Source organism: Argentina silus (assembly GCF_951799395.1).
Source record: "Argentina silus genome assembly, chromosome: 1".
Lineage (NCBI taxonomy): Eukaryota > Metazoa > Chordata > Actinopteri > Argentiniformes > Argentinidae > Argentina > Argentina silus.
Genome location: NC_139655.1, coordinates 35,055,811 through 35,071,698, shown reverse-complemented (window position 1 = coordinate 35,071,698; position 15,888 = coordinate 35,055,811). Strand labels below are relative to the sequence as shown.

The 15,888-nt window shown below is 43.9% G+C and overlaps 1 protein-coding gene across 2 annotated transcripts in view; it reads left to right on the top strand.

The window, feature by feature from the left end:
* The window catches only part of LOC310803863 (5'-AMP-activated protein kinase subunit gamma-2-like), a 39,990-nt gene that overhangs the window by 1,233 nt on the left and 22,869 nt on the right, over nucleotides 1-15,888 (top strand). Inside the window, exons 1-3 of one of the 2 annotated variants that reach the window (XM_083668810.1) lie at nucleotides 6,501-6,609; nucleotides 8,146-8,217; nucleotides 13,564-13,861. In XM_083668810.1, the coding sequence (XP_083524936.1) occupies nucleotides 6,574-6,609; nucleotides 8,146-8,217; nucleotides 13,564-13,861 (406 nt within the window). In that variant the 5' untranslated portion in view covers nucleotides 6,501-6,573. Of the gene's footprint in view, nucleotides 1-6,500; nucleotides 6,610-8,145; nucleotides 8,218-13,563; nucleotides 13,862-15,888 lie in introns of those variants that run through there. The other variant, XM_083668809.1, reaches the window with a different exon arrangement.

Sequence of the window (15,888 nt, the reverse complement as noted above, 5' to 3'; positions counted from 1 at the left end):
TCCCTCCCTCCACATATGTTGACTCTTCCCATTTGTTGCTTGGGTGTTACGTTCATTGAGGTATCTTCATCGTTGTGATGGTACACCTGTATTTTCCCACCTGTATTTTGACAATATACAGAGATAAACCTACAGAGATAGATATCACTAGCTCTCCTACATGTGTGGGAACACTAAGCTCTGCCCTGTTGTCATGGACACGGGAAATGCTTTCCTTTGTCCACTCTGCTGAATAACAACAACAATGGACCCTCATCCTCTGTTCTGACCAGTCAGCAGGCATGTCCAGTGGTATATTGATAATTCCGGTAGTATGTTATAGATGTAGGCTTAGATGTATTTTTTTGCAAAGGACACAAGACTGGACCAAGGCAGTGGTCATCTCTGTGGTTGTGTTGTATCTGGACCTTAGAGTGGTCCAGTGTTTGTCGTATCTGATATGGATGGACAGAAGGAAACTGCAGTGTTCTGTGGTCGTGTGTCTCTGTGTATCAATGGATGCATATAGTCCTGGAGTATTGATACCTTTGGTAACAGAGATACATACAGTTGCAGAGAGGGGGGGGTCTGGACACACACACACACACACACACACACACACACACACACACACACACACACACACACAGATATACAGAGAGTGGGTGAACGTCACAGACACAGACAGGTTAAAGTTCAGTAAAGGAATGGCCACATCTCAGTGTGATAGTATTATTGTCCAACCTGTGAGTAGGAGAACATAGGAGAATGTTTTTTTGATTCAAGAAAATCACGAAGAGTCAACATTCCACAAGTAGTTCCTCATTCCTCCATATCTTTCACACACAGGCCTTTGTATCTACAGTGCTAGGAGCCAAGAGGTATGACTTTATATTACATGATTAGCTATGAACAGTAGCCAATAAACACACATACCTCCTCTCCTCTCATTCTCATTTACATTTACATTTTTAACATTTAGCGTCTGCTTGGACAAAGTCGGTGCATCCTGTTGTGTATCAAGAAATGTTTCTGACCAGTTACAGGAGTCTTGCCAGACCAACCAACCTTCTGCTCACATTGTCATAATGAGTGATGGGACTCACTTCTGGGTGTGAAGAACAGAGGACACATTATAAAATTATATTGCAGAATGAACTGAAACAGATAATCTATGTTGGGCTCAAAGGTGACAGGAAGTGTCTGGTATTTCTGACAGTTCCCTCACACATTTTATCAGTGGTTTGTGTGAGGTAGATATGTGTGGTACTGTATGTACCAGCAGTGTGTTAGGTATGAACCGTAGGTGTGGTAGAGAGGGTGAGATATTAGTCTGGGTAGGCTATTCCTCTCACTCTACCTGTGCCAGGAGGATGGGAGTGTGTCTTTGTGGTTTCTTAATAGCTTGTTGGTGTCTGTGCTCTTGAGCACTTTATGATATGTGAATAGTTAACATTGGTGAATGATCTGGATATCATCTATAAATCGTTATTGCTACATTTGGATGTCACTATGTCAAAGCTGTTAATTAAGCAATAATGCCAGAGAAGCCGTGATTTATCGTCAATATTGTCATGGGTAAGGGGTGTTGTTAGGCATGAAGTGCAGTGGATTGGATTGGTGTACTCAATTCACTCAAAGAATGTATATCTAGGTTGCAGGGTCACAAGGACAAGAAAGAAATGAAGAAAGGAAAAAACCTGCAAAATAAACAATAACTAACATAACTTCTTATTCATCAAATTACTAATGATTTACCAGTTCCAAGGTAACACGTATGCCAAACAAAAACCCTTGATAGCAAAGTTTAACAAACCATACAACTCTATGCCACAAGGACTACTTCTAACAATTCCAACTGAATACATAGAAAAAACATATTTACTTACTAAGAACTGTGCAGATTAAAAGTTTGGTAACAGAATGACCATACAATCTATGTAACCATGTTTCCTCAAAACTCTGTTCCAAATCAGGATTTAAATATACCTGCAGAAAGATACCTTAAATAATACCTTGAGTTTGAAAAAATCTCTTTTGGTTATTGAGCTACATTAAGCGAAGTGGATTTACATCCGGAAACAGAATGACAGTAACGGAATGACTAAATGTATCCCCCACAGAAATGCCTGATTTATGAATGAATAAATGTTATTCTGAGGATGTATCTAAAACAGGGAAACAAAGATAGAAATATACAATAGACACTCTCATTTAGGTAATAATGTATTATTTTATCAACTTATATAACATTAAAAACTCACAAAACACAAGAAACAGAGACAAATCCTTCAAGACAAGACCTTTCTGTAGAAGTGTGCAAAAAGGGTTCTACATGGAACTTAAAAGGGTACCAAAAGGGTTCTTCCACAGTAGCCAATTCAATTTCAGTAATTCCATTACCGATTTGATTTGGTCATCAATTTGGTCATCAAATTGGGTGTATCTGTGTGTGTCTGTACATGACAGGCTTACTTATATTATATTTTTAAAAATCTTTTATTTGGTGCCAAAAGTGTAGGCTATGTTCTTTTGGTTTTAATCACTTATTAATTCATAAACTAAATCGATATCAGTAAAAACGCTAAGTAGTTGGTAGGTCTACCTGTACTTCCTACTTTCATTTGAAAATATATTTTGTTTTTGGTAACAGAATAACCCAGAAACTGGGCAATGATTCCAAACCGATTCCTTAAAACAAAATATAAGTGTTGATATTAGTTGACCGGGGTCTATACTTGAACATTAATGAGGTTTGATGTTTTTCTAAACACCTTATAAAGATTTTTTTCTGGGAGATGTTTTCTTAGATTCTTTTCCATGTGTTTGACCATGTTATTCTTATGATGGGAGATGGTTGAGAAATGTATTTCTGATTTTATTTAATCAATTCAATACTTTTTCTGGTAGATGTTTTCTTAGATGCTTTTCCGCACATTTGACCAGAAGACAAAGCCTTTGCTTATCCCTATTATTATGATGGGACATAGTTGATCTGCATAAATCCATACCTAATACTGATAACTATAGTGTGGCCAGGGTAATACATTACTTTTGTTGTTGGTGTAGGTATATTATATTGAGGTATATTGAGGTGCTCTGCCCATACAAATAGATCTAGTTTTAATAGATAACATCAGATTTCTACTTTACAATATGTAGTAGTATTTTACAGTCATATAATGTTGTTTCAACCATGTAAATGGATAGATAGGTACTTTATTGATCCCCGAGGGGAAATTAAGGCGTTACAGCAGCTCACATCACAAACAACAACAACAAAATGAAGCGAATGGAATAATAAAATAAAATAGACATCTGAAACATTTTATCCAGTAAGAACAGTCCAGTATGATTTAACATCCCCCAGCCTGACTCTGATCACCCCGATCGTGCCAGACGGAGGAGGAGTTGTACAGCCTTATTGCGACAGGCAGAAAATATCTCCTATAGCGCTCCTTAATGCAACGTGGTTGTAATAATCTATTGCTAAAGGAGCTTCTCTGCTCTGCCACAGTGACATGTAGGGGATGGGAGGGATTGTCCATGATGGCCAGGAGTTTGGTTCTCATCCTCCTATTGGCCACCTCCTCCACAGTGTCCAGGGTGACACAGAGGACAGAACCAGCTTTCCTAATCAGCTTGTTCAGCCTCTTAGTGTCGCCTTCCTTGATGCTGCTCCCCCAGCATACCACTGCGTACAGCACTGCGCTGGCCACTGACTGGTAGAACATGTTCAGCAGAGTCCTGCACATGTCAAAGGACCTGAGCCTCCTCAGGAGATAAAGCCGGCTCTGTCCCCTCTTGTACAGGACATCTGTGTTACCAGTCCAGTCCAGTTTATTGTCCAGGTGCACCCCCAGGTACTTGTAGCTCTGGACCACCTCCACGTCCTCTCCCTGGATGGAAACAGGAGACAGGGGGACTCTAATCCGCCTAAAGTCCACCACCATCTCCTTTGTCTTGCTGATGTTGAGTAACAGGTGGTTCTGCTCACACCACTGTCCTCTGTACTCGGTCTCCTGGCCTCCACAGATACATCCCACAATAGCAGAATCGTCCGAGAACTTGTGCAGATGGCAAGTATCTGTGTTGTGCCTGAAGTCTGAAATATAGAGAGTGAAGAGGAAGGGAGCCAGAACTGTCCCCTGGGGGGTGCCAGTGCTGCTCACCAGTCCGACACACATCCCTGCAGCCGTACAAACTGTGCCTGTTGGTCAGGTAGTTTGTAATCCAGGAAACAATGGGGGAGTCCACCTGCATCTTCAGCAGCTTATCCGCAAGTAGTAAGGGCTGTTAAATGCACTGGAGAAGTCAAAGAACATGACCCTCACAGTGCTGCCAGCCTTATCTAAATGGGAATGAGCTCTGTGTAGCAGGTAGATGATGGCATCATCCACACCAGTGTCTGCCTGGTAGGCAAACTGCAGGGGGTCCGAGGATGTCTTCACCAGGGGCCTCATGTGTGCTGGCACCAGTCTTTCCATGGTCTTCATGATGTGGGATGTCAAGGCTACCGGTCTATAGTCATTCAGAACACTGGGGTTCCTTTTCTTTGGTACCGGTACCAGGCAAGATGTTTTCCACATTGATGGGACCTTTTCCAGACTGAGGCTCAGGTTAAAGAGGGACTGGAGTACTCCACACAGCTGGTCTGCGCAGACTTTGGTCCGGTAGCTGGGCAGGGCTGGAGGAGCTGGCGGGAGGAAAAGGAGAAGGAGGACGGAGTGGAGAGTCGTTGGTGGAGCTGGGGGGAGGGAGACAATGAGCCCCCGAGTGAAACCTGTTGAAGAACTGGTTCAACTCGTTGGCCCTGACCAGATCTCTAGCCACTTGCAGGCCGTTAGCCTGCTTGTAGCCGGTGATCTTCCTCACGCTGCTCTACACCTCCCTTGTGTTGTTGTCCTCCATCTTCCGCCTATCGGTGTCCCTGCTCTCCTTGAGCTTCTCCTTGAGCTTCTCCTTGAGCTTCCTCTGCACCCACTTCAGTTCTTCCTTGTCACCAGACCTGAAGGCTCTCTTCTTGTCGTTGAGGAGGGCTTTTAAGTCATTTGTAATCCAAATACAATAATAGACATTGAATAAAATTTAGGGTAAAAACACAAAGTCAACAGACTTATCTCCATTGTGGTCCTCAACATGCTGTAAATCAAGCAAAGTCTGGCTTATCCTTGTCTGTTTAGCTGAGGTCACCACTGATTGCTAGTGAAGTGATAACAGCATTGCAGCGTGTGTTTACTGATAAACACTTAGGGGTCCGTGACCCAGTGTCCCTGCTGTGAGGTTGTGTTTGTGGGAAAATGGGTCAACCTCTGATTTAATCAAAATGTAGGATTAAAGTCCAGAGCTATACTTACGGGGTGAGTGGCCCCTCTATCTCTGTCAGTGGCTACATACTGTAGCTATGTAGCCCCTCTCTGTGCAGTGCTATATGGCTACATAGCTACAGTCCCTCTCTGTCCAGGGCTACATAGCTACATCGCCCCTCTCTGTCCAGGGCTACATAGCCCCTCCCTGTCCAGGGCTACATAGCTACATAGGACCTCTCTGTCCTGGGCTACATAGCTACATAGGACCTCTCTGTCCAGGGCTACATAGCTACATAGGACCTCTCTGTCCTGGGCTACATAGCTACATAGGACCTCTCTGTCCAGGGCTACATAGCTACATAGGACCTCTCTGTCCTGGGCTACATAGCTACAGTCCCTCTCTGTCCAGGGCTACATAGCTACATCGCCCCTCCCTGTCCAGGGCTACATAGCTACATAGGACCTCTCTGTCCTGGGCTACATAGCTACATAGGACCTCTCTGTCCTGGGCTACATAGCTACATAGGACCTCTCTGTCCTGGGCTACATAGCTACATAGGACCTCTCTGTCCAGGGCTACATAGCTACATAGCCCCTCTCTACAGTCACCATTACTGATTAATGATCAGATGTTTGACCTCTGACCCCAGTGAGGCCACCAGAGACATTAGGCTGGGTTTACAGTTGCCGTGCTCAGGGCAGGTCTAGGACCAGCTGTCTAGTATCTGATTCTCACTGGGACCACTTTGACATCCAAACAGAACCTGGGTCATTCTCTAAAGGTGCCTCAGTGTTGTGTATAGTGTAACCTCGTTGAAATCACGCTTTTCCTAGTTTGGAAAGCCTGGGGAAATTCAAGACAGAAGTTTGTTAGTGTGGCAACCTGCTTGCTAACACTAATTTGCTCTTTTCAAAAGTAACGAAAAAGGGGAGGGGGTTGTTGTTCTTGAAACATTACTTCTGAAGAAGAAAGAGGTGAGGAGGAAAAAGAGTTCGAGGATGAAGCATTGTTGTTTACCTCAGCAGATCCTTTATTTAAGCTTTGGCTATCAACAACTCTTTGCTCCTCCCTATTGCACACACACACACACAGCCTTGCCTACTGCCCCCCCCGTCCCACCCACACCCAACCCCCTGGCCGTGATTTCAAGGCTAGAGGGCAGGTGAATGACAGGTCTCCTCAGGCAGGAAGGGGAGTTTTACTGTTCTGGTTGTACTCTTCCTCTGGACTGGAGAGAGGGTCAGCCATTGGCTCAGGATCGCATGCAGTGTTGAGAGAGGACAGATGGGGACATCACAGCCTTGCACTCTGGGACTAAAGGTACATTCTACTTTTTCATTTCACCTTTATTTATCCAGATTAGTCTCAGTCAAAGGTCAGGTTTGAGATAGCAACTGGGTGTGCAGTGTGAGGAACTTGCGTTTGTATAAGTGTGTGTGTAACTGGTTATGCAAACCAGTGATTGGAATGTGTTTGAGGGGAGACATCCTGGTTGAAGTTGTATGGGTGTTTTGGTTATAAGATTCTACTGGCTACTTACTCTGAACCAGGAGAGGTTGGTGGATGTAGAAATCAGAGGATGGGCTCATTGTAATACATGCAATGGAAAACACCATTCCTCCTTTCATTTCATGCATGTGCAGAACTCTCTGATGAACATGTTCTACCAGTCAGTGGTGGCCAGCGCGGTGCTGTATGCGGTGGTATGCTGGGGGGGCAGCATCAAGGAAGGCGACACCAGGAGGCTGAACACGCTTATTAGGAAAGTTGGTTCTGTCCTCGGTGTCACCCTGGACACTGGAGGAGGTGGCCAATAGGACGATGAGAACCAAACTCCTGGCCATCATGGACAATCCCTCCCATCCTCCACATGTCACTGTGGCAGAGCAGAGAAGCTCCTTTAGCAACAGATTATTACAACCACGTTGCACTAAGGAGTGCTATAGGAGATCTTTTCTGCCTGTCGCAATAAATGATACTGGACTGTTCTTACTGGATAAAATGTTCAGATGTCTATTTTATGTTCTATTATTAGAATATTAGAATATTATTATGTAATAATATTCTATTATTCTATTGTCACTTTACTTTGTTGTTGTTGTTTGTGATGTGAGCTGCTGTAATGCCTTAATTTCCCCTTGGGGATCAATAAAGTATCTATCTATGAGAGAGAGAGAGAGAGAGAGAGAGAGAGAGAGATGTGATGTGACGTGACAGTGTGATGTGACAGTGTGATATGTGTTGCTTGATAAGTGTGTGGTGTGTGTTCCAGGGTTGTGGTAAGTGTGGTCCCAGGGTTTCTAATACGGGCTTGTTGCTGAGTCACGTTAAGAAGGCTTTAGCATGTTAATGAGCCTTAACTCACTGGCAGCACAATGGCCATGTTCCAAACGTCTCTGGGAGCGTGTCCATTAAACGCTCTATTCCCAGCATGCACCATGGAGGGAGAACTCAGAGAGAAGTCTGACTTTACCTCTAAGATTGACTCTTGTGACCAGACAGACTGCTCACAGCACCAGAATGACCTAGATCTTATAGAGGGCTAGAAAACAGTTTTCATTTCGAGGACGATAGGTGTATTTCCATGTCATGTAGTCATATAACCATATTATGACAATTGCATAAGGAATACTGTATGTACTGTAAGAAGTACCACAAACTAGAGTGCAGTCAGCTGTTTTTACAAAGTTGCTCTGAGGCAGTTTTGTGTTAAAGGACCCATGAGGACCCATGGGGACGAAAATGTGGAATTCATCAGAGCATGTCAAATTGGGTGTCAAATGAAAGAGTCTATATTTTGGGGAAATGAAGTGAAAAATAACATTGTCAACTATGATGTGTGTGTGTGTTCTGCAGGACCTCAGTTCCTTTGCCATGCCCTTCCTGGAGGGAGATAACGACCATGTTGACAAGGACAGCATACAGAAGGTACAGTAAGGTTATTACCAGTTCATCTGAGCTTTCCCTCTGAAATCCCAGAGTTTCAGGGTTATTGTACAGCAGGGGAGGCTGGTGGAGGTCAAAATTGGAGGACTGGCTCATGTAGTGGATGCCATGCAATGAGGAATGGTAACACACACACACACACACACACACACACACACACACACACACACACACACACACACACACACACAATGGAACACAGAATACAGCATACAATATCTAGTGACTACAATAATTACAGTAATACAGTTACAACAGATCGGTAATCTAATCTCTTATCCTTGTCTTCAGCATTAGCAGAATCATGTCTCTCGTGTCTATATATGGTGAAATGGTTTCCCTTATTAATCTTAATTGGACGTACACTGTAATCTAATAACCTGATTTGGAATTCAGTGTTCATCCTCTTTTGTGTTACTATCAGTCAGTGGCAGCCATTCTGTTGCACTGTAGACAGAGACGTCTCTCACTGTGTCTCTTCTCTATCTATAACCTTGGAGTGTGAAGGTCGCTCTCTGTTCCTGTGTTTGTGTGTGTGTAGTGTAGTGTGAAGGCTGTTCTCTGTTCCTGTGTGTGTGTAGTGTAGTGTAGTGTGAAGGCTGTTCTCTGTTCCTGTGTGTGTGTGTGTGTGTAGTGTAGTGTGAAGGCTGTTCTCTGTTCCTGTGTGTGTGTAGTGTAGTGTAGTGTGAAGGCTGTTCTCTGTTCCTGTGTGTGTGTGTGTGTAGTGTAGTGTGAAGGCTGTTCTCTGTTCCTGTGTTTGTAGCAGAGACTAGTGGGGCATCGACCAATCAGCAGACAGGCCAACAAGGAGGAGAGATTAGTAGATTGATAATTGATAATTGAAGGAAACAGAGTCATGTAATAGAGGATGTAGAACTATTCACATTATCTATCCCCAAGGTGTGCTTGCGTGTGTGTCTGTGTGTCTGTGTCTCTGTGTCTGTGTGTTTTTATTTTTCTAACTTTGCCATGGGAACGGCTTAAGATCTGGACCTCAGCCAACATACAGTATCATGTAAATGCATTAGGTCAGCACGTTGGTAATCTGCTTAAACACTGTGATACCATAAACACAGGGCTTTTAACACCTAAACAGCTACCGTATTTCTCTCAGGGTCAATTGTATTTAATTCAGTACAACTTTATTAGTTTAATTTAATTAAATGTAAATTAGTTGAACGATGAGAGATGTACTGTGCGTAGCTGTAGGTGTATATCAGGGGAGGCTGGTGGAGGTAGAAATCAGAGGACAGGCTCATTGTAATGCATGGAATGGAATGAGGAACAGTATCAAACACATGTGACTACAATGAGCCTGCGCATTACAATGAGCCTGTCCTCCAATTTCTACCTCCACCACGTGTGTATGATACTATTCCTCATTCCTTTCCATGCATCAAAATGAGCCTGCACCAGCCTCCCCTGATGGATGTTACCCTGGGACTAAAGGAATGGGTACATCTATAAAAGGAGTGTCAGACATGTGGCCCTGATTTCAGTTGGCCTGCCAAGTATTCGTATTAAAAAATATGTTTTTGAAAAAAAAAAATATTTTGGGGGGAAAAAAAAAATATTTTCCAATTAAAAACCTAGTTGAATAAAAAACATAATGACTAAAACCACATACAACTGTGATGAATGTGAAGTGATAATGCAACTTTAAAAAAATAAAATAAGAATACGAATTTTATAATATATAATGTCGGATAACTAATTTTTCAGTGTTACGAATTCCAATAGCCAGCCACCTATTAATGCTACGATCACCTAGCCTAGAGAGCAACAGCTGCCTAGTAGTTTGGTAAACTAGCCTACATGTACAATGCCTTCGGAAAGTATTCATGCAAATCAGTATGCAAATCAGAGACCCTATAAAAACAAAGATATTAATTCCAAAATTAAATGAACTATTATTCTTGCATTAAGATGGACTCAATTCAACTTATTGAGTGATTTGTTGATGACATTTTTGCATTTTAGCTAATTTTAAGAGTGTCATAGCAAAGGGTCTGAATAGCTACAATAGCACAGCTACAGTACCACAGCTACAGTACTACAGTACCACAGCTACAGTACCACAGTACCACAGCTACAGTACTACAGTACCACAGCTACAATACTACAGTACTACAGTACCACAGCTACAGTACTACAGTACCACATCTACAGTGCTACAGTACTACAGTACTACAGTACTACAGTACCACAGCTACAGTACTACAGTACCACAGCTACAGTACCACAGCTACAGTACTACAGTACCACAGCTGCAGTACTACAGTACCACAGCTACAATACTACAGTACTACAGTACCACAGCTACAGTACTACAGTACCACTGCTACAGTACCACAGCTACAGTACTACAGTACCACATCTACAGTACCACAGCTACAGTACTACAGTACCACAGCTACAATACTACAGTACTACAGTACCACAGCTACAGTACTACAGTACCACTACTACAGTACCACAGCTACAGTACTACAGTACCACAGCTACAGTACCACAGCTACAGTACTACAGTACCACAGCTACAGTACTACAGTACTACAGTACCACAGCTACAGTACCACAGCTACAGTACTACAGTACCACAGCTACAGTACTACAGTACCACAGCTACAATACTACAGTACTACAGTACCACAGCTACAGTACTACAGTACCACTACTATAGTACCACAGCTACAGTACTACAGTACCACAGCTACAGTACTACAGTACCACATCTACAGTACCACAGCTACAGTACTACAGTACTACAGTACTACAGTACCACAGCTACAGTACTACAGTACCACAGCTACAGTACCACAGCTACAGTACTACAGTACCACAGCTACAGTACTACAGTACCACAGCTACAATACTACAGTACTACTGTACCACAGCTACAGTACTACAGTACCACTGCTACAGTACCACAGCTACAGTACTACAGTACCACATCTACAGTACCACAGCTACAGTACTACAGTACCACAGCTACAATACTACAGTACTACAGTACCACAGCTACAGTACTACAGTACCACTACTACAGTACCACAGCTACAGTACTACAGTACCACAGCTACAGTACCACAGCTACAGTACTACAGTACCACAGCTACAGTACTACAGTACCACAGCTACAGTACTACAGTACTACAGTACCACAGCTACAGTACCACAGCTACAGTACTACAGTACCACAGCTACAGTACTACAGTACCACAGCTACAATACTACAGTACTACAGTACCACAGCTACAGTACTACAGTACCACTACTATAGTACCACAGCTACAGTACTACAGTACCACAGCTACAGTACTACAGTACCACAGCTACAGTACCACAGCTACAGTACTACAGTACCACAGCTACAGTACTACAGTACTACAGTACCACAGCTACAGTACTACAGTACCACTGCTACAGTACCACAGCTACAGTACTACAGTACCACAGCTACAGTACTACAGTACCACTACTACAGTACCACAGCTACAGTACTACAGTACCACAGCTACAGTACCACAGCTACAGTACTACAGTACCACAGCTACAGTACTACAGTACTACAGTACCACAGCTACAGTACTACAGTACCACAGCTACAGTACCACAGCTACAGTATTACAGTACCACAGCTACAATACTACAGTACTACAGTACCACAGCTACAATACTACAGTACTACAGTACCACAGCTACAGTACTACAACTATAGTACCACAGCTACAGTACTACAGTACCACTGCTACAGTACCACAGCTACAGTACTACAGTACCACATCTACAGTACCACAGCTACAGTACTACAGTACCACAGCTACAATACTACAGTACTACAGTACCACAGTACTACAGTACCACAGCTACAGTACTACAGTACCACTACTACAGTACCACAGCTACAGTACTACAGTACCACAGCTACAGTACCACAGCTACAGTACTACAGTACCACAGCTACAGTACCACAGCTACAGTACCACAGCTACAATATTACAGTACCACAGCTACAGTACTACAGTACCACAGCTACAGTACTACAGTACCACAGCTACAATACTACAGTACTACAGTACCACAGCTACAGTACTACAGTACCACTACTACAGTACCACAGCTACAGTACTACAGTACCACTACTACAGTACCACAGCTACAGTACTACAGTACCACAGCTACAGTACTACAGTACCACAGCTACAGTACCACAGCTACAGTACTACAGTACCACAGCTACAGTATAACAGTACCACAGCTACAGTACTACAGCTACAGTACTACAGTACCACAGCTACAGTATAACAGTACCACAGCTACAGTACCACAGCTACAGTACTACAGTACCACAGCTACAGTACTACAGTACCACAGCTACAGTACCACAGCTACAGTACTACAGTACCACAGCTACAGTATAACAGTACCACAGCTACAGAACTACAGTACCACAGCTACAATACTACAGTACCACAGCTACAGTACTACAGCTACAGTACTACAGCTACAGTACTACAGATACAGCTACACTGTCATTACTGAAAGGTTGGACTTTTACAGAGCTGTAGTAGTACTGCTGCAAAAGAGAATACGCTCTCAGTCACCTGGTCTTACCTGGTGAAATAAACGTTAAATAAAAATTCATACTCCTTTTACACATATAGAGGTTTAAGATTTCACATTTGTCATGTCGTAATAGCCTTATCGTAACGGTAAACTTTGTCTTTGATCGAGCTGTACTGGGAAGGTTTCTGTGTGGTGTCATACCACCCACAGAGACCATATGCTAATTAATATTCATAGATGCCAAGATAGAATCAGCCCTGCCATTTGTTTGAGGTGTCAGTTATGTAACTGATAGTGTCTGGAACATAACACTCACTCACTCACTCTGCATCTACTGTGCACAGGAGCTACTCAGAGAATTTAGAAATACTTCTAGGATTATCCAATTTACATCATAGGAATAAAACATGATCGTGGACCTTGGAATAGAATTTGTTATATCCAATATCTTCCCTCTTTCCCTCTCTCCTTCTCCTCTCTCTCTTCCTATTTTCCTCTCTATCCTCCTTCTCCTCTCTCTCTCTCCCTCTTTCCATCTCTCTCTTCCTCCTCCTCTTTCTCTCTCTCTCCATCCATGATAGGTTTGGGTTAAATTGAACATGCACGCACACACACACACACACACACTCACACGCACACACCCACACACACACACACACACACAGACCCCCCCCTCCCCCCACCACACACACACACACCCACACACCCACACACACACACATCTCTCTCAGTACCACCAACACTGTGTTTGTTCCACAGGGTGAGGGGAGCTGCCACTCTGCCAGCCCCACGAAAAGCTTCTTCTCCCGGGGTCCGTTCAGCCGCCCCTCCAGCCCTAAGTCAGCCCCGGCCCGGACCAAATACAGCCCAGGATCCCCCAAAACCATCTTCCCCTACCCCCCCTCCTCCCACCTCCAGGACTCCCCCCAAAAGTCCCCCCGACGACTCAGCTTCACCGGAATCTTCCGCTCTTCCTCCGCCAGAGACTCCGCCTCTGGCTCCGCCTCCACCTCCTCCGTACCTGGCAGCATCAAACTCTTTTCCCGTGCTAGGAGAGGTAAGAACAAGCACACACACTCGCACATGCACACGCTCACTCACTCACTCACAAACGCGCACACACACACTCACACACATTCACACGTACGCACGCACGCACGCATGCACACACACACACACACACACATATATATAGATATACACTCACCGGCCACTTTATTAGGTACACTGCTTAGTAACGCAAATATCTAATCAGCCAATCACATGGCAGCAACTGCATTTAGGCATGTAGACATGGTCAAGATGACCTGCTGAAGTTCAAACCGAGCATCAGAATGGGGAAGAAAGGTGATTTAAGTGACTTTGAACATGGCATGGTTGTTGGTGCCAGACGGGCTGGTCTGAGTATTTCAGAAACTGCTGATCGACTGGGATTTTCACGCACAACCATCTCTAGGGTTTACAGAGAATGGTCCGAAAAAGAGAAAATATCCAGTGAGCGGCAGTTCTCTGGGCGAAAATGCCTTGTTAATGCCAGATGTCAGAGGAGAACAGCCAGACTAGTTCGAGATGATAGAAAGGCAACAGTAACTCAAATAACCACTTGTTACAACCAAGGTATGCAGAAGACCATCTCTGAACGCACAACACGTCGAACCTTGAAGCAGATGGGCTACAAAAGGGGGTCTAACCCAGTACTAGCAATGTGTACCTAATAAAGTGGCACGTCTGCGTACTGTAGGTAGATGGTGTGTGGTTGTATTGTATGCTGGTAGAGGGTTTGCTAGCCTGGGGGAATTCTCTCTGTTATTTGGTCTGAGTCTCATCGTCCCTCTTCATCTCTTGCCATCTCTTCTCCTCCCACATCTTTTCCATCATCCGTCCATCTGCAACCACAACCACAATTCAACAGCAGACATCAGAGGGATTCAAACATACTGTGGTAATGTTAGACCTAGCCGGTAGCTGTTTGAAGAGGGCTTGTTAAAACGTACACTGTGTGTAGAGGCCAGTGTGTCGTGTTTGGGAAGTTGTGTGGGCGGTGCAGTGATAACGGTCTCTGCCACCAGTGTTTTTTACACTAGAACCCCCTCTGGCTTATATAACAAACCCCCCTCTCTCTCTCTCTCTCTCTCTCTCTCTCACTCTCAACTCTCTCTCTCTCTCTCTCTCTCTCTCTCTCTCTCTCTCTCTCTCTCTCTCACTCTCTCTCTCTCTCTCTTTCTCTCTCCCTATCCCTATCCCTCTCCCTGACTGTCTGTTTTTCTCTCTGCCTGTCTGTCTGCCTGTCTGTCTGCCTGTCTGTCTGCCTGTCTGTCTGCCTGTCTGTCTGCCTGTCTGTCTGTCTGTCTGTCTGGTGCTTTATTGGCATGAAGTACTTTTGTAAATATTGCCAACGCATTTGAAAACAAAATTGCATTGCAGCGTTTGGAAACTGTATGAGAGGTGGTCACTGTTTTTTAGGTGTTTCTAATACTTCATTGCTCTTTTTTTCAATTTGTATTATTCGTGGATATCTGCCCTGCATGCGTTGTTTGTAGTTTTTCTCTGTTCATGTTAGAGGGTGTTTATCCTACTGATTGAAATGTTGTTTGATAAGTGTCTCTCTTAATTAATTCCCCATTATTAGGAGGCTATTCTCGGACACATCCAAATGTACTAGTACAATGGTCTCTAGGGACATCTAGTGGTCATACAAGTGTACTGCTTTATACCAGAGTGTAGAGTGAAAAGTACACTGGGTACAACCTCCACAAAGCCTAGCCTAGCTTGGCCTAGTATAGACGTGTGTGTGTGTCTGTGTGTCTGTGTGTGTGTGAGAATAGCCATGAGACTGCTACATTGTTCCTACCAGAACAGCTACTGCCTACCAGAACAGCTACTGCCTACCAGAACAGGTTGAGTTCACAGCTGAGCAGGGAGAGTCATTTACTCCCCACTCAGACATTGTACAGTATGTGAACCAGGCATTAGATATATCTGTGTAGTGCTGTCACTGTAACTATAACACACGCACGCACACGCGCACACACACACACACACACACACACACACACACACACACACCTCTGTGAATTCATGAGT